General features: G+C 40.3%; 1 protein-coding gene across 2 annotated transcripts in view; it reads left to right on the top strand.

The window, feature by feature from the left end:
* The window catches only part of SLC9A9 (solute carrier family 9 member A9), a 529,481-nt gene that overhangs the window by 432,116 nt on the left and 75,706 nt on the right, over positions 1 to 21,659 (top strand). The window contains exon 15 of one of the 2 annotated variants that reach the window (XM_037040405.1): positions 8,148 to 8,241. The exons of the other annotated variant lie outside the window; for it this stretch is intronic. Coding sequence (XP_036896300.1) covers positions 8,148 to 8,151 — 4 coding nt within the window. The 3' untranslated portion in view covers positions 8,152 to 8,241. Of the gene's footprint in view, positions 1 to 8,147; positions 8,242 to 21,659 lie in introns of those variants that run through there. 2 annotated transcript variants of the gene reach the window in all.

Here is a 21,659-nt window from a genome sequence, read left to right as displayed (position 1 = left end):
ATTTTACTGTTACCGCTTTGTCAAGATCTTGCTTCTGGTCCAGGAAGACAACACAAAGCTCCCTCACCTTCTCCCAGGAACCCCTTTGTGTGCTTTTGTCAATGCTGTAAATAATGAAGGAATGGGGAGGGGGAATGAATGGGCTGAGGAGAACAATGCTTCTGGTCATTATAAAATAACACTACTTCATTTTCCAGGCAGACTTCAGTAAGCTATTCCTGGTGAAAGGCAATTTTAAAATTCCAGCAATCAGTGTAAACACAGTGGCTCAGACACACCTTGCCATGTGCTGCTTTTCCAGGCAGACCTGCATAAGTTTTTCACAGTGAAGGACAATTTTAAAATTCCAGCAATCAGTGTAAACACAGTGGCTCAGACATACCTTGCCTTGTGACTCACAGGGCAGAGAAGTCAGGACGAAGTCAGTCTGGAAGGGCTTTGCCATTGTGAGCTGCAGTAAGCTGTCCAGCTCTAATCCCAAGCAAAAGCACCACAGAAGAAAGGAAAGGACTGCACTGAAAATTGAATGTGTCAGGTCTTTATAGTTAGTTTTCCATAGTCACAAATCCCTCTTCTTTCAGGGAGAAAATATCAGTCACTAGGTGATTTTAGAGGTTCTCAACAATGATTAAAGTCACAACAGATCAGTGGGAGAGGAAGAAGAATTAAAAACCGAGAAATGAAATTCAAAGAATAAGATGAAAAAGAAGTAAAAATGGAAAGGGGACAGAAGGCAAGAGAAATACAGGAAATCCACAGTAGAAAGGAAAGAAAACAAATTTAAGGAATGACTGTGTACATAAAAATTAAGTAACAGTGGAGTAAAGAAAAGCCACATGAAGATGGCAGAAGCAAAAGTAAAACAAGGTGAGAGAAAGCAATTCTGAAAAAAGTAGAGCATTCCAGGAATTACAAAATGGACAGTGGAAAGTGGAGGTTTTATTGAGGCTACAGTTTTGTTTTTCCACAGCTCTGTTACCTATGGTCAGATATCTTGCCTGGCTTGATCTTGCACTTTTATGGACAGCGTAGGTTGCTACCACCTTAAAAGCAGTTTCTCTTAGCCGTTAACTATCTTTTGGAGGTTCTGGTAACTCCTTAACTACCCAAAGCTTCCTGGGAGAAGCTGGTTCTTACCAAGTCACGCTGGTTAATGTTCCTGGTTGATTTCTCTTCTGAAAATACAATTTCCCCTGCCATTGCTTTAAGTGTCTGATAACCAAATCTGTACAAAGTAAAAAAAAAAACTTAACTAAAGAGTATGCAAAAAGGCTGCTTGGTTATGACAAGATGTATAGTAAGAAAATGGTAAATTGGAAATGAGATCAAAGGTGTTTTTGTTCAAATTCTGGCAGCACTGTGAGGGAGGCTTTACAATGAAGAAGGGGAATAAAGGGAAAAGCAACTTTTAAACAAGAAAAGGAAGCGGTAATCCAGCCAGGCTTTAGGCACAGAGAAGTGGCTCTAAGTTCAGATGATGTGAAGCTCATACCTCACTTTTCAGCAGGGTTTATCTGTCCACATCACAGTGGACAGGTTAGCAACAAATAAAAGCAGATTTATACTCTTAGTGATACCCTTTCTCACGGTAACTTGTCCTCCTGTGCATTCATCCCAGAAATGGCAGTGCTATCATCACTACACAAACATATTTTCACTTAGACAACAAAGTTTTAATATCCTAGTTATGCTTGCAATTGATACCCAGAGAGTAGCAAACGAACCAGTTTCCACTCTGTGACTTCTTGATATATCTGTAATTTTAGAGACATATCATCCACCGGCCATTGTGTTTATACTATCGTCCCTGTAGAACCCAGGTAATGTGCCCCATGAACCTTGCTGGTAGGCCCTGCTGGCCTCCACCAGTGGGAGGGTGATGCTCCCACCCCAGGGTCAGGTTGCCTGGCCAGGCCAAAAAGAAATTGTTATGAGGCAGAGAGAAATTGATTATGCAGTTTGGAGCTGCTCAAGTTTCATTTCAGTAAAATTGCATCATGCAAATGAGACATCATAAAGAATTACTGACAGAAAAATAAGAATAAATAAGCCTTCATATTCACCTGTATCAGTCAGGGCTCTCTAGAGAAACAAAAACAGAGTTGGCAGGAGCTATATATATGTAAATGCATGCATGCATATATACATCCAAACACATACATATGTATACACATATGTATAGGACATGCATGCATGCATATGCACATAAAAAAGAAGGGTTTTTTCGAGGAATTGGCTTAGGTGATTGTGGAGGCGGGACAGTGCAAAATCTGCAGGGCACGTCAGCAGTCTGGAGCCTGTCAGTCAGGAGCCAGTGCTGCAGGCTTGTGGCAGAGTTTCTTCCTTGGGGGAACCTCAGGTTTGCTCTTAAGGCCCCCCAACAAGTTGACCCAGAAAACTAACAATCACAGTCTCAATTCACATCCAATTTATGCCCAATATTCAAATCCAAGAATAGGAAAAAACTGTCTAAATTCACCATCATTATCAAGAAAACAAGCTACTGTTACTCACATAATTTTGCTTGCTTTTTTTAACTTTTTCATAGCATAATTAAAACATATACATTTCCATAAAAATTTTTCAAAACTACAGGAGAACAAAAAAGTCATGAAAATGAACATTTGATGAAGATGAACAATGGACAACCACTGTGTTCGGTGTTGTATTATTTCACTTCACCTGCACTGCTCTGTAGACACTATAGTGCAACATAAACGGACTGCTGGTGGTGTAGGCCTCTGCTCAGACAACCCGGGCTCCCCCAATCGAGAGCGCTGTCGGAAGCCTGTGGTGCCAAAATTGATGATTAATTAAGATTTCATTATGAGTCATTCAGCAGTAATTCTGAGTCATGCGGTGCAATGGAGAATCTCAGAAGGAGGAGATGAGAAAGGGAATTGCTACTGAGAACCAATTGTTTGCTGCTGGGTGCATTACTTCACTTAGTTCTCATCACCACTCTTTGGGCTTTATTAAATTCTTACAAGCATGCTATTTGAGGTGAAAGAAACAAATTGTCAGGAAACTTAACTTTCTTTAGATTCCATAGCCAGCGTCAATTCCATGATTCAAGCTCAGATCTGCCTCATGCTAAAGTCTGTTAATATACTTCAATGAAATTTATCTCAACAGCTCTATGTCCATGATATCCCTAGCCACATGTAAAACCCCATCCCTACATGCTCATAAAGTCACCATCACACCAGTGAATAATCGAGACTGCTCACATTGTGTAGTGTAGAGCTCGTATCTCCAACAGCTATTGAAGGCATATGGGGTGATAAGGTTGGGGTCATTGTTGGTCACCCCAAGAACATCACCATAAAGCAGTCCCAAGTGTCTGAGTCAGGTCCTTGACTTTTTAGGGTTAGAAAGCCAAATATGCCAAAGACTCCTAACTGCTTTAGTTTCATAGAGATAAATGCACTCTAGCCAAGCCTGAAGGAGGTGCACGTGTAAAACAACACCAAATCATTATATATGATTTGGTGTTGTTTTACATATACAACACCAAATGTATGCATATATATATATATATATACACATTATATGTATATGATTATAATGTATTATAATGTGTATGTGTGTATATATATATATATACATTATATATATACAATCATTTCTTAAATAAATCATTATATATATTCCCATGGGGAGAAATATTCTTTCCCAGTCATGAGAAGGTTCAAATTTCAATGTGAACCCTAGTGTCCTTTCAGCCCCCTCCCTGCTCCTGCTCCTTGGCCTTCCTGAGATATACCAAGCACACTCCTGCTTCCAAACCTTTGCACTGGCTCTTCCCTCTACCAGGGAGGTTCTTCCCTCAGACACTCGCATATCCCCTCCTCTATCTCTTCCATGCAACTTGCCATTGAGAGCTTCCTGGCTCCATATTTAAATTAGCAGCCTGGGCCTTGACTGGGGAGCTCAACTAAAGCACCATCCTGACACAATCCAGGTTTCAGGTTCGATCCCCACTCAGAGCACACACAAGAATCAACCAACGAACGTATAAATAAGTGGAACAACAAATCAATCTCTCTCTCTCTTGTTCTCTCTCTGGAAAATCAATAAATAAAAATTTTTAAAAAACTATTTAAATTAGCAGTCCCAACAAGCCCACTCTTTCTTTCACCCCTCCCCTGCTTCATTTTTCACTGTAACACTTATCACCATCTGACCAGGACATATGCTTTCTGGAAATAGGAGTTTGGGTCTGTTTTCATCCATTGGTGTGTCCTCAAGGCGCAGAACAGTGGTTAGCATCTAGTGAACCCAATAAATATTTGTCAAACGAATGAATGAATGAAAGAAACAAACAAACAAACAAGCAATATTTGCTATCTAGGGCACCTTCGTTCTGGACATTAATGTAGCTGGAAAAATCCAATTAATCATCTGAACATTGCTGAGTCTAAAAGCAGAGCAGGGCATACCAGATATAAACCTAGTGTTTTTACCCAGGCTGCTCTTTAGCATTTGAACAGCACACAACATGTAGACATCCAACCTCCCCAGCCTCCGTGTCCCTCTTCCTAGGCAGGGACAGCCACATCACTGGGCTCCGATGGTTGGTCCACCCTCCTTCAGGCTTAAGTAGTGTACCTGATTTGCTATATTCAAAATCAGGCTTCAAAGCCACTCTCTGCCTGGGTAATTTTGGAATATGTCTTCTCTCATCTGTCATGTATTCACTTTATCAACAGGAAAACTGAAAATTTTAGAGCCACCTGCCATCTTCACTAATAGTCTTTTATAATAAGTAGGTTAGGAGTAGAAATTGATGTCTTTATATTCAGATCTTAAGTCATTAGACAAAATGACTTGCTTAGACTCACAGTGTTGTTACATAGCTGGTGTGGGAATCTTAGGTTGCCTTATCACAGTGACTAATGACCCTGCTGGTCTGTTTCCTACAGTCTCTGCCATTCTCTCAGTTATCATCTCTCCCTTTGAGCATGTGTATGTGTTCATCTTACAAATGTGAATGACACCAGATAGGAATGACCTTTTCCAAAAAAAAAAGAAAGGCAGCCTAAAATAATGTTTAACACTTCCTGTATGCTGATATCAACCAAAAATAAGGAATTATCACATGGTTGCCAACATTTTAAATAAGTGTGAATAAAGTGCAAAGATAACAATGGATTGGCAAGTTGACACAGTAACAGAATTACATAAAGCCACGTGGATGGAGACTTCCTTCCCATAACCGGTTTGGAATGAAGAGCACGTGGCAGTATTACCAGCAGAATGAAAGGCTCAAACATTATGTGCAGATGAGTTTTCCATTCAAAAGTTTGGCAAGGAAAGTGGCGGATACCAGACCCCCTCCTGTACCAAAGTGTAACAGGCTGGGGCTGCACTCCAGGAAAAGTAAACACGAGCATCAGGATAATTTAAAATGATACTTGGGCCCAAGGATTTAATGAAGTGAAATGCAATGGCACTGCAGTCTTAAAAAGGAGGGTGGGAGTGGGGAGACTTCCCCTCCTAAAACTTGGCAGAATTCGTTATATCCTACACAGTCACACTTATTTTAAATCATAGGTATGAATATTTCCATTTTAAACAATGATCACTGCCTTGCAGTTGTTTCTTATTCTGACTGGCTGAGGCGTTCATGAATTATTTATTGGGGTAGGACCGTGGCCTTGTGAATGACTTGAGTTTGCTTCACAAAAAACTCTCAGAGGAACGAGGAATGTTAGGTCTGTGATCCTGGTTTTATAAATGAGGCAGCTGAGCCCAAAGGAGGGAAAAGGTACATCCAAGGTCACTGACGAACTGGGAGCCAGCATTCATAATCAACAAAGAGCAGTCGGTGTCTACCGGAAGAATCCCAGGGATCTGGCTCAGTGGTTTGTCTGCTGATTGCTGGTAGGATTATGTGCGATGCTATTGTGAGTGGCACACGTTTGATAGTTTTATGGGACGGTTCTTCACCATCAGCAACTTCACCAGTCATGGGTAGGCTCTGTTTTACCTTCAGTAGCAGCAGAAAGGATAGCAGAAGATGTAAGTAAAAAAATCCTTTGTGCTATGAATGCTTTATTGACTGCCTACTATGTGCCAGACAATATACTAGCACTGAAGGCCCAGCAGCAAATGGGATAGGCATAGTTGACCCTCGTGAAGTCTTGCTTATTTGCTCAGGGTACATGTAACATTGTAAGGGCTGCCCCTCCCCCTAGGGGAAGCTGACTGCAGGGAAGAGTCGAGCTTTCATCACCACACCCGGGTGGTTAATCCTGAGGGGATTCAGCTTGACTGTCAGTCACCCTTGTCTGTCCTCACAGGGGCTGGTATAGAAACATCTCGTAGGTAGCACCTAACTTAGCACCTAAGTGTAAAGAAATTGAAATTCACTAAGAGAAAGTACTAGCTTCCAGGATCCTTGTGTTCCTCTGACTTTTTGGTGAGAACCAGTGTCAGGAAATGTCCACAATACCTGGAAACGTGAGTTGTCTTTTATTCAGATCATAACTAGGGTTTTTCCTGATGTCTCCTTCCATATCATGGGAATAATAAATACTATCCTCTGTTTTAGCTAAATCCATTGGAAAAGTTGGCTGGTTATTAAATTAGCTTTCTACTTATGGATATTGGTTCACTTGCTTCTCAGAGCCCAAACATATTAAAACAGTTAAACAGTGCAGTTTTCTAGAGACCTGATGGCCTAAATACGCAGCCTAAATACCCCATGGCTGGGCTACAGCTCTTCTGGAGCTCTGACAAGGGACTACAATATGACGCCGTGATGAGTTGTTTCCCGATCTTGTTGGGCCCCTGCTGAGACTGTAACAAATTGTAGGTCCCAAGCTGATAACTGAGTTCTCTACAATAATTTTAGGATTCTATAAGGCTTTGCATCCTTGATTTGTTTGGCGGGGGGGGTGGGGGTTGCAGTTTTTAATGCTGTCTCATTTCATCTTCACTTGAAGCAAACAATATTAAAATCTGAATTTATGAAAATAAAAATTTAGAAGATAACTCTTCCTCTTCTAGAATGGGTTCATAAAAGAAATTCCTCCAAATCCAATTTTTACCAATATCTGTGGAGCATGTTCTCTTTGCAAAGCAGTATATTAGACTCTCCTCATTTGTTTATTTATTCATTTACCATAATATGTTTATCAAGAGCTACACTGTCCAGGGCACTAGGGATAATATAGCCATAGATAAATTCTCACAAAGCTTACCTTCCAATCCAGTTCTGTTTTTAAAGTTCTGATTTACAGGTGTCTTTTCAGGATCATGACTGTGGCATAAAGAAAGCTGCACATAAAGAAAGCTGGCCAGGCGGCTCAGCTGGTTGGAGTGTCATCCTAGATACCAAAAGGCTGAGGGTTCTACTCCCAGTCAGGGCACATACCTGCATTGCAGATATAATCCTTTTGGGGTGCATACGGGAGGCAACTGGTTGATGTTTCTCTCTCACATCAGTGTTTTCATTTCTCTCTGCCTTCTTCTCTCTCTAAATTCAATAAACATATCCTTGGGGGATGATTTTTTTTAAAAGGATTAACTTAGACATTTTATTTTTGATTTTGATCAAACAAAAAAAGTCTGGTCTGTGGTCAGGATTCAGTGATTTGCTTTTGTAGCCTATCCTCTAACTGGCTGTGTATTTTTAGCAAAATTATTTATCCTCTCCATGCCTCAGTCTCTTAGCTGCAAAATGGGAATAACGGAAGTCCCTCCCTCATAGGCTAACACAAACTACTTAGAACAGTGCTCAGTAATGTTAGCTTTATTGTTATCATTACTATCCGGTGATGTCTAATCTCTTAAAGGAAGCATCATTTAATGTACTTAGTATTCATTGTCATTTATTATCTCCAAGTGACCAAAATAGCCATTATTTTGTGCACTTATAATAATTTCTAGCTGTAACAGCCATATCTTAATACCATAACAAAATCTTCAGTCTTCATTTAAAATTTTTTTGAAAACGGTTCTACTTAGGCTATAAAATCAGATATAAATCTTCTTATCTGATCTTGAGTAAATGGATGTAGCTGGGTGGTAGGTAGATTTTGCATATTCTATTATGCACATTCCATTGTTTTATTTATGATTTTTCTAAGTTACAGTCCATCATCCCCTAGTTATTTTTTTTTTCTGAAATTACACCACAGATAGCACTTTGGACTTAACAGAGAAATGCAGCAATTTTTCTGTTCCACAATGGAAACAGTACAAGCCTTTGATGATAATTACTCCCCTTGTACTTTCTTCTGACAAAGGAAGTCTTCCAATTGCTCCTTTCAGGTGAAGCTGAGTGCTTTGTCATTAGCAGTGTGATGTTATATTTGAAGATTTCTGGGTTAGTATTGAATCATTTTTATGAGAAAAAAAAAGAAGAAAAAATGCTAAGACTGATGAAAATATAGGCATTGCCTCAGTGTTGCCAGTTTTAAATTTGGGAGTTTTGTTTGTTTGTTTACTACATTACCGATTTATTATAAAAGGATATAATTCATGAACAGATGGAAGAGATGCATAGGGCCAGGTGTGTAGAAAAGGTGGTGGGGCCCCCATGGCCTCTCTAAGTAGGCAGCAACCTCCCATCTCCACTTGTTCACCAACCTGGAAGTTCTCCTAACCCCATCCTTTTTTACTGAATTTATTACAGTGAAACTGTTTAATAAAATTATATCAGTTTCCGGGGTACAATTCTATAATACAGTATCTGTATATTGTGTATGCAGTTGAGTCTCCTTCTATCCCCACTTAGTTCCCTTGGAGAAAAAAGCTTTGTTTTGTTTCTTTAATATTCTTTAACTGCTACTTGGTTACTCCTTCTCAACTGCAGCAGCCAAGTCATTTACAGGCTGCCAACAAATTCATGAGCTACCAGAGACATCTTGTCCGTATGTCATGGCTGCTGGCCTCACGCATTATCACCTGACAGGGAGATGAGGCAGAGTCTGTCTTAGGGACCACAGTTTCTAGCCCTCGTCTGCATGCAAAGCTGCCGTACTCACAAACAGTACGCATGGGCAGACATGGGCCTGCCCTAATAAAAGTTCACTTCATGAGGCAGATGGTGATGACCTAGTGTCAAGTTATGTCAAAGCAGCTCATACATAAGAGTGAGAAGAGAGGTGAGTGTGCTGGTCGTTAGTGAAGCAGGAGAAGTTGGAGACCCACAGACCATTCTTCTAGTCCTGGGGAAAGAGGCCAGGGAGGAATGGGGGTCTCCTGGCATGAAATTAAACAACGGAAAGGGAGGCTGACCATTCTGAGCAGAGAGAAAAACCTGGAGGAAAGTCCCATGACAAGGATGCACAAATAGCGAAAGAGGGCCTGAACAAATCGACCTGCAAGGCCCCCGCTTGGGAGGACGAAGGGCAGAGGGTGGCTGTCCAGAGGACGGTGCCATCAGCCTTTAAGCCAAGATGGAAACTCTTATTCCCCACACCTGTGAAGTCAGAGCTCCCTTTCATTGGCATTAATTCATTCCCTACACCTGATGTAATCAGACTTCTCTTTCACGGGCATGGGTGTTGTGTTTTTGTTTGGTGACTCGGATGAGGAAAGGCAGAGTGATGCGTCAGAGGCTAAAGAGCTTTTTCAGTTTCCCCTCTGTCACAGGCCTGATTCATCTGGATGACAGTCACTCGTGAGGTACCTACACATTTAATGCTTCCAGAACTGGACTTAATTTCAATGTTTCTTCCTCTAGAAAAAAGATAAGTATTCCGTTTAAATTTTCTTCAATGATTTTAACAGAATATAGTTTTAGGACTTCTCCCCCCACCCAAAATATAAGTATGTCTTCCAGCTCCTTCTGAAGCCACAGAGAGGGGGCGGTTGCCCTCATGATGCCAACATCCTACTGAGGTAGACACAACAGTCACCAATGCATTAATAATGATATTAAAGTTATTAGCAAAAGTGCTGTGGAAGCCAGAGTGGGGTATAACCAGCTAACTGGCTTTGGAGAATTGAGGAAGCCACACAGCAGGAACTTTGGAAAAGGGAATTAGAAAGGAAGAATCTGCCAGGAGCTGGGCCAAGGATGTGAAGGGCTTTCTGACACAGGAGACAGCACAGGTAGAGGCACAAGCAGGGTGTGAGGTGTTTGGGAAGAAGAGTCCACGGTGACGGGTGGAGAGTGAACCTGGAGAGGTGCCATGGGACTGAGTGGGCGGCAGGAGGCCATGCGGCACGTTCAGCACAGAGTCGCACAGTCCAGTCAGCTATAATGACTAGAATGCATGACCGCGTGGACAGTGCTGTGACAGGGAGAAAATAAAATCTAAAATCGTTCTGGACAGTAGCTCCCGAAAATACCCGCCAGTTTCCTGTGGATAAAAATGAGGCCACAAATGTTTTCATTCTTTCTTGAGAGAAATTTTGGACCAATCGATATGTGTTTCAAAATATAAATGTGTCGTTTCATTAACACACCGATTCTTAATATCCAGTAACAAAAATAATCCAGTGGTGTGATTGTTAGGATCTACCAGTAGGTTTTCCAGTTAAGAAGCCAACTCAGTCCCTCAACTCAGCTGTAATATTTCAGTTACCTATTCACGGTCAGATATGGGATCATTTCTGCCAGAGGTTTTAACCAATCTAACAGAAAACACTGAATTCAAATCCGCATTCAAAGAAAAGGTTGTTTTTTTCCCCTTATCTGATAAATGCCACCAGCCCTCAGGCCCTGCTCGGCCTTCTGGGACAGGCTTGCCAGTGGCAGCTGATGCTGTGGGCTGTTCAGTGCAGGGCAGTGATTTTCAACCAGTGTTCTGCAAGAAAGTGTAAACCATGTAACACCTGGCTACTGAGTTAGGTGCGCTGACTTCTTTTCCCTTAGAGTGTGGGGCGGTGGGTGGGGTGGGGGGTGGGGTAGAGAAATGACAACAGCCAGCACAATAGCCATCCAGTGTGAATGAATCAAAATTATACTAACGGTTTTTTTGGTGGCCCAAAATAAATGACAGCAGAATTTGAGTAAGGAGTTTATGTGTGTTGTGAGATGAGAAAGGTTGAAAATGGTTGATGTAGGGTCTAGAAGCCCAGGAGAGATAAGTTTTTTCCAAAGGAAATTCACACATCCTCCAACCACTGCCCTTTACATCCCTTGAAGCCATTTCCTTGAAATTCCTTGAAATCCACCAGTGGGTTAGGTTTCACTGACCAGTTTCCTGTGAACTTGGCAAGAGTTGATTTCTGGCTTATAAATACAGGCTCCCAAGAAAAGCTCCCCCAGTCCTTTATCATGTCTTTAATAGCTGGAACAGAAAGATGATAAATGCTTTGTCTCTTTCCTCACTAGCCTTTCCCAGCAACTGCAGACATCCCTTCCCACATCCCTCGCTCCACCTAGTACTTGGGTTGCAGGCAGCAAGCCTGTACTTCCCCCATCCCCCCCCCCCCCCCCCCCGTTCATGCTTGCAGGCAGAATCTGGGTGCTGGGGGGAGAGAGAGCCCCAGGAACGCCATACCTTAAACAAGTCCAGCAGCACAATCTCAGAAGGCTTATCTTTAGCTTGATCATTTATTTTTCCTTTTTTTCCTTTTCTTTTAGTCTAAAGTCCTCAGGTCTTCTCTGAAATTAAATGTTCAGAAGAGGAACAATTTGTTCATTGGTAATTGTGCAAGTACTTTGCAAACATCAAGTGTGTCGTAAAGTTGAAATGATACTAAATCCAGTGACAGATTTACAGACCTGAAAATCTCAGACTCACTATACAAACAATTGTATTATATTTTGATTATTTTAAAATTCTAGCTGATTTTCTGCTATATTCATGATAAAGACACATACATAAGTCTCCTCTCAGTCTACAGATATGTCTTGCTGAGAAATCTTCCTCCCCAGTTTTTTGGCACCCACAAATCCCACTCTTTTCCAGATGACTTACTTACTGGCAAGGAATGTGGCCCAACACAAAATCATAAATTTACTTAAAACCTTCTTTTCACTCATCAGTTATTGTCAGTGTTTGTGTGTTTGATGTGTGTCCCAAGACAACTCTCCTTTTTTTAGTGTGTCCCAGAGACACCAAAAGGTTGGACACCCCTGACTGTGAAACAGAAATACCTAATCAGCCCATTAAGAATCCTACCATGTCATGATTTCACCTATGTGTGGAATCTGAAAACGTCAAACTCATAAAAGCAGGAAGGAGAATGGAGGTGACCAGGGGCTGGGGTGGGAGAAATGGGGAGATGCTGGTCAAAGGGGACAGAGCTTCAGTTGTGCAAGATGAGTAAGTTCTGGAGATCTCAAGAACAGCACAATGACTATAATGAATAATATCATATTGTGTCCATGAAATGTGCTCAGACAGTAGATCTTAAGTGTTCTTATACACAAAAATGTTTTAACTATGTGAGATGATGGATTTTTTAATTAGCTTGATATGGCAATCAACTCACAATGAATACATACATCAAAACACTACATCATATACCTTAAATATGTACAACTTTTATTCATCAGTTATTCCTCAATAACATTGGAAAAAATAATCGCTATCCTTGACCTTCCAGCAAGTAGGAGCTGGTACTCTCCAGCTGTGGCCCTTCCTCCCTGGCCTCATTGTGAGAACTGTTTGTGTTCCCATTAGGAATGACAGATTAAACCCCTGATGAACATAGCTCTCTTGCTAGCTCAGTCTTCTGCTACTCTTTGATTTAAACCAGAGTTTTCCAAACTGATGATCAGAACTCGTTAGTGGTTCTTAAAATCATTTTAGTGGGTTTCTAACCAAATGAAAGTAGGCTAGAGAAAATATTATAGTACCTTGAAGAATTAAAAGTAAATACTATTTCACGAATCTTGTTTTAGGTATGTGTATACACTAGTTTGTGATATAACATGTGTTTCCTAATGGGAGTCATGATTAAAAAGATTTCAACCCTAGATCTTTATTGGCCTTCAACCCTTATCCAGTAGTGCTCAGGCCTTTCCCCTTATTGCTTTAAATGCCAGGCAAGCTGGTTAAGAACTCAAAAAGGAGAGAAGCATCAGCCCTTACAAATGATTCTGGAAGTGTTCATAGAGTTAGTGGATTTGAGCTGGACTTTGAGAAAAAGGTAGAATTTCACAAGTAGAAATTGGAGGGAGCCAGAGGGAAGGCCAGATGAGAGAGAGAAAAGAAACTCAGAGCTGTGAAATAGAGTGAATTTGCAGAGCTACCTCCTAATCCTGCCTTGGCCCCTTGGCTACGGAACCTCAGGTTCTAGGCCTGCTCAGAGCCAATATTTTCTAGTCTGTAAAATGAGCATAATGATGTCTTCCCCATAGTAACCATAATTTTCTAGGAGAATAAGGTAAATGAAACCACTTTCAAAACTAGGAAGCACAGAACAAACACGAGATATGCATAAGTTTTTCCAGGCAAAGCAAAGGTCCCAAGCACAAGTGAGAATGTGGAACAGTATTACATGAGCCTGGGATAAAGTGAGATGGCAGCTTGGCACATGCAGGTTTGGCTATTAAGAGAAGGGACTAAAAATCTATGTTAAAGAAAATCTGTAAAGACTTTGCATATCAGGTGGAGGTGTCTGGATTTGATTCTATATGTAATGGGAATCAGGTGATTTTTGTGGACATGGGAGTTTAGAAAGATTGATTAACAGCATTGATTAGGAAGGAGTCACAAGGGCCTAAATAAAAGTTGTTGCAATGAGGATAGAAAGGGATAGATGCTGGAAAACTCTGCCCCCAAATACATAGAATTAGATGGTGCATTCATGGTAGTATCCAGGCTGCCTGGAGGAGGGGCCAGGGAGTGACATTCCCAGGATCCAAAGATTGCATCACTCATGACTGTGTTCTTCTACTTCTGCAAGTCACAGAAACAGGGGAGGCAGAAATACTAATCTTGTGAGGAAGGATGAGTGGTTGGGTCCCCCAGGTGAAAACATACTTATATAGACCTGGTCTGTGTTCTTGTTGAGTCTGTTCATTGGGACAAAACTGTTGGTGAGAACACAGATTGAGGCAGCCACTATGGAAAGCAGTATAGAAATACCTCAAAAAATTTGAAACAGGTCTGCCTTTTGATCCAGTGATCCCACTTCTAGGGATGTATTTGAAGAAACCCAAAACACTAGCCTGAAAGAATATAAGCATCCCTGTTTTCATTGCAGCATTACTTATAATCGTCAAGATCTGGAAGCAGCCCAAGTGCCCATCAGTAGATGAGTGGATAAAACAACTATGAGACATTTACACAATGGAATACTACTCAGCTGTAAAAGAAAGAGGGAAGTTTTACTCTTTGTGACAGTATGGATGGACCTGGAGAACATTATGCTCAGTGAAATAAGCCAGTCAGAGAAGGGCAAATACCAAAGATTTCATGCATATGTGGAATCTGATGAACTGAACTAACAAGCAAAACAGAGACAGATCCATAGATAGAGAGCAGGACAGCAGCTATGGGAAAGGATGTTAGGGACAGAGAGGAGAAAAGGAAAAGGACCCATGGACATGGATTACAGTGTGGTGATTGTGGGTGGGGCCAGGTAAGGGGGAGAAATGGAAATGGAAAAAATGCTATTAAAAAATAAAAGAAAATGTTTTTTAATCAGACTAGCATCGCAAGTGGTATTCCCTGGAACTTGGAGGGCACTCGCTCTTGCTCCTAAGCTGTCTTTCCTGGGGGGATCCTCTGCGGTTAACATCCTACTCAAAAAGAGGCAGAACACTTATTTTAGTATTTTTTGAAAATTCAGTCTCATCAACCTAGCTCCTATTTGTAGACTTTGCTTAAATTAACCCTCAGGTTAATTTATGTTACGATTATAGCAGTGATACCATATCCTACCAAGTCAACTTCAAACTCCTTAGCCTAGAGCAGCAGGAGACATGCGTCAAAGTGCTGGATTTAGATCTTTGCCACATGCCAGCTATGTGACACGGGGGAAGTTACTTGAACTCTTTGAACCTTGATTTCTTAATTTGTAAAATGGGGATGACGATCATAATAATAATGCCTATCTCTCAGGACTCTTGTGAGATTTTCAATATTAAACTTCAGACTAGCATAGGACTGAGGAAAAAAATAGGTCCCCAGTAGAGGGCTGCTGTTATTATTATTCAAGGACATGAATTGATGTGCTTTACTCTCCTTCCTCACCACACTGCAGCTCTGCCCTCATTCTTTGGATAAGGCTTGCCCAGGTACTGCCCAAGGAGAGGGGCTTTCAGGGCTGGCCAGGTATCACTGCCTCTGCAGGGGCCAAAAACTGTCACTAAACCCCTTCTCTCATGTAAACATCTTTAAACTTAACTGCAGGCTCTTCAGGAAAAATAACTCTTTTCCAGCTCAACAGTGATCTGAAATGCCACATGTCCCTCACTGGGAGTAAACACACAGAAGGTGGACTACTCCGTAGGTACCACTCCGGTTTCACAGCAGCCAGGGGCAGAGGCTGGGGGCAGGGGACCATTGGATGCCCACAGCTGCAGTTGGCAGAAACCTGGTGCAGCTACCTTCCCCCTGCACTGTGATCAGGAGAATCACTGGGGATCCCAGTGACCATACAAACAAACTATTTTTCTATCATAAAATACGACTGCAAGCATTGCATTCAAGCAATTATTTAAATGAATCGTGTTCCTGGTGAGAAAAGTCAGGTACTCTCCAGCTAAATCAGAAATCACATTCAAAGAACATGCATTTGGGCCCCAAAGGTCATTTCAAGTCAAAAGTCCTGGTTTTTGTCCCTGCCATGTGAGCTTGAGCCAAGCCCTCCAAGCCCCAGTTTCCTCATCTGTAAAGCACGTGGAATGTCCCTTCTGCCCTTTAGCAAGAGCACTTCCCCAAACACAAAGCAGTCTGCATGCAAGTTCAGCAACTCCTGAAGCCTAAATAACCCATGATTCCTGTACAGTATTCTCCACAGTTTTTAGTGAGCTTAGAAATTAGAACTCATTTTTCAGTCTCTTATATGTATTTATGCTTTCAACCAAATCCACATTGCACAATGGAAGTGCCTAACACAAATTTTTCTGTGAGAATTCAGCCAAACAAAAGCCACTTGTATGAAAAGGAGTGTATTTTCTCTTGTGGCTTTATGTGAAGAAAGGGAAGAACTGCCTGGCTCCCTCTCCCCTGCACATTAGGAATCTACTTTCCAGAAACAGCACACTTGTCATGTTTTTATGTTTACAAGTTCAACAAATGTAATAGCCCATATTTTTTAAGTCTTTACCCAAGGGTATGTTTATTGACCTTATGCAGAGGAAGGGAGGAGGGGAGAGAGAGAGAGAAGCATCATTCAGTTGCCTCCTGTACCTGCCCTGACTGGGAATCAAACCTGCAACTGAGGCGTGTGCCCTGACAGGGAAATTGAACCATATCTTTTTGGTGCATGGGATGATGCTCCAACCAACTGAGCAACCCAGCCAGGGCTAGGAGCCTATTTTGATAGCATTCAGTGAATAAAAGTGCTTTCTTAGACTTCCAAGAGGTGAATAGTTAACATATTTATTTCTATGATCCAATCACAGGAAACATACATGAAAATGAAAGAAAGAAACGGAATAGAGTTTAACAGGCTGCCATTAATTGCCATTTACCTTTACATTCAGCTTCTTGCATTACCTGATTTCTACCCTATTTCTGATCAAAACAAAGGAAGCAATTTTACATTGCTCTTGGCAATACATAGACTCGTCTTTTTTATGAGGCTCCTTAACCTTACAATGAATTCAACCTTACTGATGAATTTTCTTCATCAGTTTGGTTTTGGAAATATTCTCAGGAGACGGAGTCGGAAATAGCTGTTTACTCACAGTTACCTATAAAACACATCTCAAGTATTTGAAGGGTTGAAAAGATAGCTATCCTGAGTCAAATAGGATGGCTGTGAATGAGCGCGGTCAGGTGACAATCCTGGTGAACTTTCTGTTTTAGCACAGAGCAGAAGACATTCTTCTCTCTTTACAGGTAAGGAAACATGGGCTTGGCCAAGCTGGGACTAAAACCTAGAGCATGGAACTCCCCGTCCGGGGTCTTTGCCCTGTATTGTGCTTTATAGCTCTGGACCTCAACTGGGAACAGTTTCACTGGAGGAATTTTGAATTTCATCTTTATTCCTTCACTTACCTGTTTCCTTGAGTTATCTTCTTCATTTCCCCTTTTATCTTCCTCACCACTCCATTTGTTAATGCAAACAAACAAAGCTGTCCCTGACCCTTTCCCACACTACCGTCTGTGTAAACCATACATAAAGCCCCTTCTCTATTAAAGCCCTAAATGACTGGTTGCCAAGCTTGTGAAAGTTGCTCAGCGTGTACATGTCCAAATTCAATGATGAAATATTCCTTGAGTGTTTTTTGCTGAGAAAAACTTCATCTGTCATCTCAGAGACTCACAGATTGGCACTTTCTGTAGTTTTAGCCATTACTTCAGTTTATGAGTCCTACCAGGTCCAAGTTCATTCAGGTCCTTAAATCTTTAGATGTTTTGTGCTTATTTGAGGTTTACTTGGTAAGAAGAAAATTCCATTTCCTTTTGCTTGCTTTTCCAGAATAATTAGTCATTTTCCTCTCTGGACATAAAGAAAAGATGGCCTTGCCCTTGACCATAAAATTACTTGTTATTTGGTGAAGAGAATTGACAACAGTCATTTGAAAAATTTTGTGGAATTTGGATGCAAAGTTTTCGCTATGTTTCTCCTGTTTTATTATTTTATTTCTAATTCTATCTCTTTCCTTTTTCATTTTATCCAAAAGTTTTTTAAAAACAATATAATATTGGATATAAAAAGGCCACATAGTACAGAAAAAAGAATGAGACTTCAGGCTAGTTATTTTTAGGCGTATTTTTTATGTCATCAAGCATCAGCTTCCCTAGCAATTAGTTCAGCATTTGTTTTGCTGAGAATAATGGAAAAATTAAATGAGGTTTCCTTTTGAGTAAACTTATGGTTTTCATCCTTCTCTCCCCATTTTTTTTCTCATCTGGATTACAGTTCTTTGCATCCAGCAATGTTTCTTTATGCTTAGCCAAATTAAAAGAAGAGAGTATTTTTTCCCCCACAAATCGATTATGCTGTGAGTTGTAGCTGGCATATAGCAGAAATCTATATTCAGATAAGACACACACAAGCTTGAGCTTGTTCTTGAAATTTGTTTTGTCTGTGCTTGGGCCCTCCTACAAATTTCAGGGGAGAGGGAGTGGTTAAAATTGGACTTAGTTCTTTAAATTAATAAAAAAAATTCTTTATCTTCAGTGTCTCTAGAGATGTATAACTTGAAATTAAATATGTTTTCTTCTTCTGTAGACAAGCTGTATTAGAATGACATATGAATAGATGAGACCCTTTTTGACATAATAGGGACTTCTGTTCCCTAAGATCTATGGTTTTCCTCCCATTTTCTACTTATTTACATTGGAATCCGAGCTCCATCATTTTAATAACACCCTTGCAAGCACTCTAGATTCTTCTGCCTATTATCTCTTTGGTACGCCCATCTGGCAAAACCCCAAGCAGTGATGAATCCAACTCTCTGCTTTTGAGGACACAGCACCTGAGTAGCTCAGCCCTGTTACAGAGATTTACACACCTGGGAAAACTGATTCCCTTATAAATTATTGATCACCAACCTCAAATGAACCCATACTGCCCAATTTCCCTACTTCAGATCTCTTACCATTTTTATCCTTAATTACTTTCTCAAACATATATCTGCTCTTCTCAAATTTCAGCTCTCCAACTTTCCTCTAACTCTCAATAAATAAGCTTACCTCCTACTTCACAAAACACCTAAAAGCCATTAGACGGGAACTCCTCTCCATCTATCAAACATTAAAACCAAACCTGCCTCTCACACTTTCTTCCTTTGTGACATCAACCATTCTTCAACTAAATCATTGAAAACTGTTTTTCAGCATGTTTAAGTCTTAACCATTGAACACCCACCACAAAAATAAAAATTTCCAAGAACCTCACAACCCCTTCATGAATCACCCTTTATCACTTCCCGTTTCACAGTCAAACTCCTCAGAAAAGTCGACTACCCTCACAGTCTCTCTCTGTTCCCTTCCCGCTCCTCACCGCACTGAGGAGGGAACCATCCCTCTTAAGCACTTTACTGAAGCGGCTTATTAAGTCAGCTGTGACCACTATAGCTCTAAACCAGAGAGAAGAGAGATTATTATATAGTTCTTTCCTGTCATGTCTTTTTAGCAGCATACGATACTGTTGATAGCTCTCTTTTTAAAAATTATATTCACTAAATTTATGGGGTGACATTGCTTAGTAAGATCACATAGGTTTCAAGTGTACATTTCTGTGGGACACAATCTGTATATTGCTGTGTGTGTTTACCATCCAAAGTCAAGTCGTCTTCTGTCACTAAAAATTTGGCCCCCTTTACCCTTTTACTCCCTCCCTACCCCTTTCCCGTTGGTAGTCCCCATACTGTTGTCTGTGTCTCAGTTTCAATTTTATATCCCACATATGAGTAACATCATACGATTCGTAGCTTTTTTCTGACTGACTTATTTTGCCTAGTGTAATATTCTCCAGGTCTATCCATTATCCATGTTGTCCCAAATGGCAGCATTTCGTCTTTTCTTATGGCTGCGTAGTATTCCACCGTGTATACATACTACATCTTCCTTATCCAAGGACACATTGGCCACTGTGAATAACACTGCTGTGAACACAGGAGTGCATGTATCTTTGTGAATAAATGTCTTCAAGTTTTTTGCTTAGATACCCAGGAGAGGGGTTGCTAGATCATATGGTAACTCATTTCTTAATTTTTTGAGGAACTTCCCTACTGCTTTTTACATGGCTGCACCACTTTCCATTACCACCAGCGGTGAATGAGTTTTCCTTTTTCTCCACAGCATCCCCAGCATGTATTATTACTGGTGTCATTGATAACAGTCATTCTACCAGACGTGAGGTGGTATCTCCTTGCAGTTTTGATTTGCATTTCCCTAGTAACTAAGGAAGTTGAGCATCTTTTCATTTCTCAAGTTGGCCATTTGTGTGTCTTTTGGGGAGAAGTGTCTGTTCAGGTCCTCTGCCCATTTTTAAATTGGATTTTTCATTTGGCGTTGAGTTATATGAGTTCTTTATATATTTTGGTTATTAACACCATTTCAGAGCTGTTGTTTGCAAATATCATCGCCCATTCTGTTACTTGTCTTTTTGTTTTGTTGTTGCTTTCCTTTGCTTTGCAGAAGCTTTTTATTTTGATATAGTCCCATTCATTTATTTTTTTATTTTACTTCCCTTGTTTGGGGTCAAATTCATAAAATGTTCTTTACAACCCTTTTTGTAATACTAGTTCTATAGCTATGGTTTTTTCCGACTTGTCATCCCTGAGTTTTCTCCCACTTCTCTGATCAATCATTTTCAGGCTCATCTTCCTTTGTCCATTAAATGTTGAGGTCCACCATGATTCTCTCCCCAGGCTCTCTTCTCTTCTCACCTTATTCTCTATCCCGAAGTGATTCCATCTATACTCTTGGATTAAAATGACATGGAAACAGAGATGAGTCACAAGTTTATACCTCAGTCAAACTCCAGACTTACAGATGCAACTTACTTGATTTTTCTCATTCGTATGCCTTAAAGACACATCCCTTTCAAGATATCCAAAACTATGCTCAGGAACTTAATGTTCTCTTCATTCTGTTATGTGAATAAAAAGCTTAAGCATTTTCCTAGAGAACTCCCTTTCATCCAGCTGTTTCATAAATCATGTTTCATTCATTTTACTACCTTCAGAATTTACATTCAGGACAAATGGTTTAGAATGTCCTGATTGTTATTATTTTTGTTTAATTTTTTAAAGAACTATATAACACTTTTTTTTCTTTCAATGCACTGTAACGAGAATGAATTATAAATGGAAAATGATGTGAGTGTAAAACACTGAACAGGGCCAAGTATTTTTTGAAAAAAAATTAAAAAACAACTACATGCCAGAAAACATTTTGTTTTTTAAAAGAAAAACAACATTAAGAGTGGGCGCCATTTCTATTACCTTCTTAAGGCCATAGTTACTATATTACACAGAGCTGAGGCACATGAAGGACTGTTAGCTCCACCAAGAATTTCAAAAGTTCTAAATGGATTACCATCTTACCTTCTTAGGTACACACACTTCTTACATTTAGTGGAGCTGTAGAGCAAAGTTTTAGAGTTAATTTTATGGTCATAGAACCTTGTAAATGGACATCATCAATACATTAGATTTCTCAAGAGGCCTGTAACTTGGCCTATAAATGAGATGCCTTGTGAAGAACTTTAAAATATTACCTTTACTTCTAAGAAGTAAGTGCTACAGAGTTAGAAAGAACATTTTACCTTGTTCTCTTTTGGTTTCCACTGTTATATGCTAGTAAAGAGAGAGATATTCTTCTGCAAAGCCTCCTGAGAATACAGAACTAAATGTATCGGGATATTGAATTGTTTTAAAAATGTGTTGCATTTTTGCAAATAAACCCTGTACCTATAATGAAAGTTCAATATCTATGGGAGCTTTCCCAAATAATACATCTCCCTCTGCCAAACTACTAAGCAACCTCCAGCAGTTAATAATGAGCATGACTAATTATCAACCTGAACAACAGATGACATCAGAGAAAACTGGCATAAATTATCTTGAAATGAACTGTGAGTGAATCTGTCCATTTAATGAGTCTAATTTACAT

This window comes from Sturnira hondurensis, unplaced genomic scaffold (genome assembly GCF_014824575.4).
Source record: "Sturnira hondurensis isolate 20B ecotype Veracruz unplaced genomic scaffold, ASM1482457v3 Scaffold0000396, whole genome shotgun sequence".
NCBI classification, from domain to species: domain Eukaryota; kingdom Metazoa; phylum Chordata; class Mammalia; order Chiroptera; family Phyllostomidae; genus Sturnira; species Sturnira hondurensis.
This window is presented reverse-complemented; position numbering and strand designations above follow the sequence as displayed.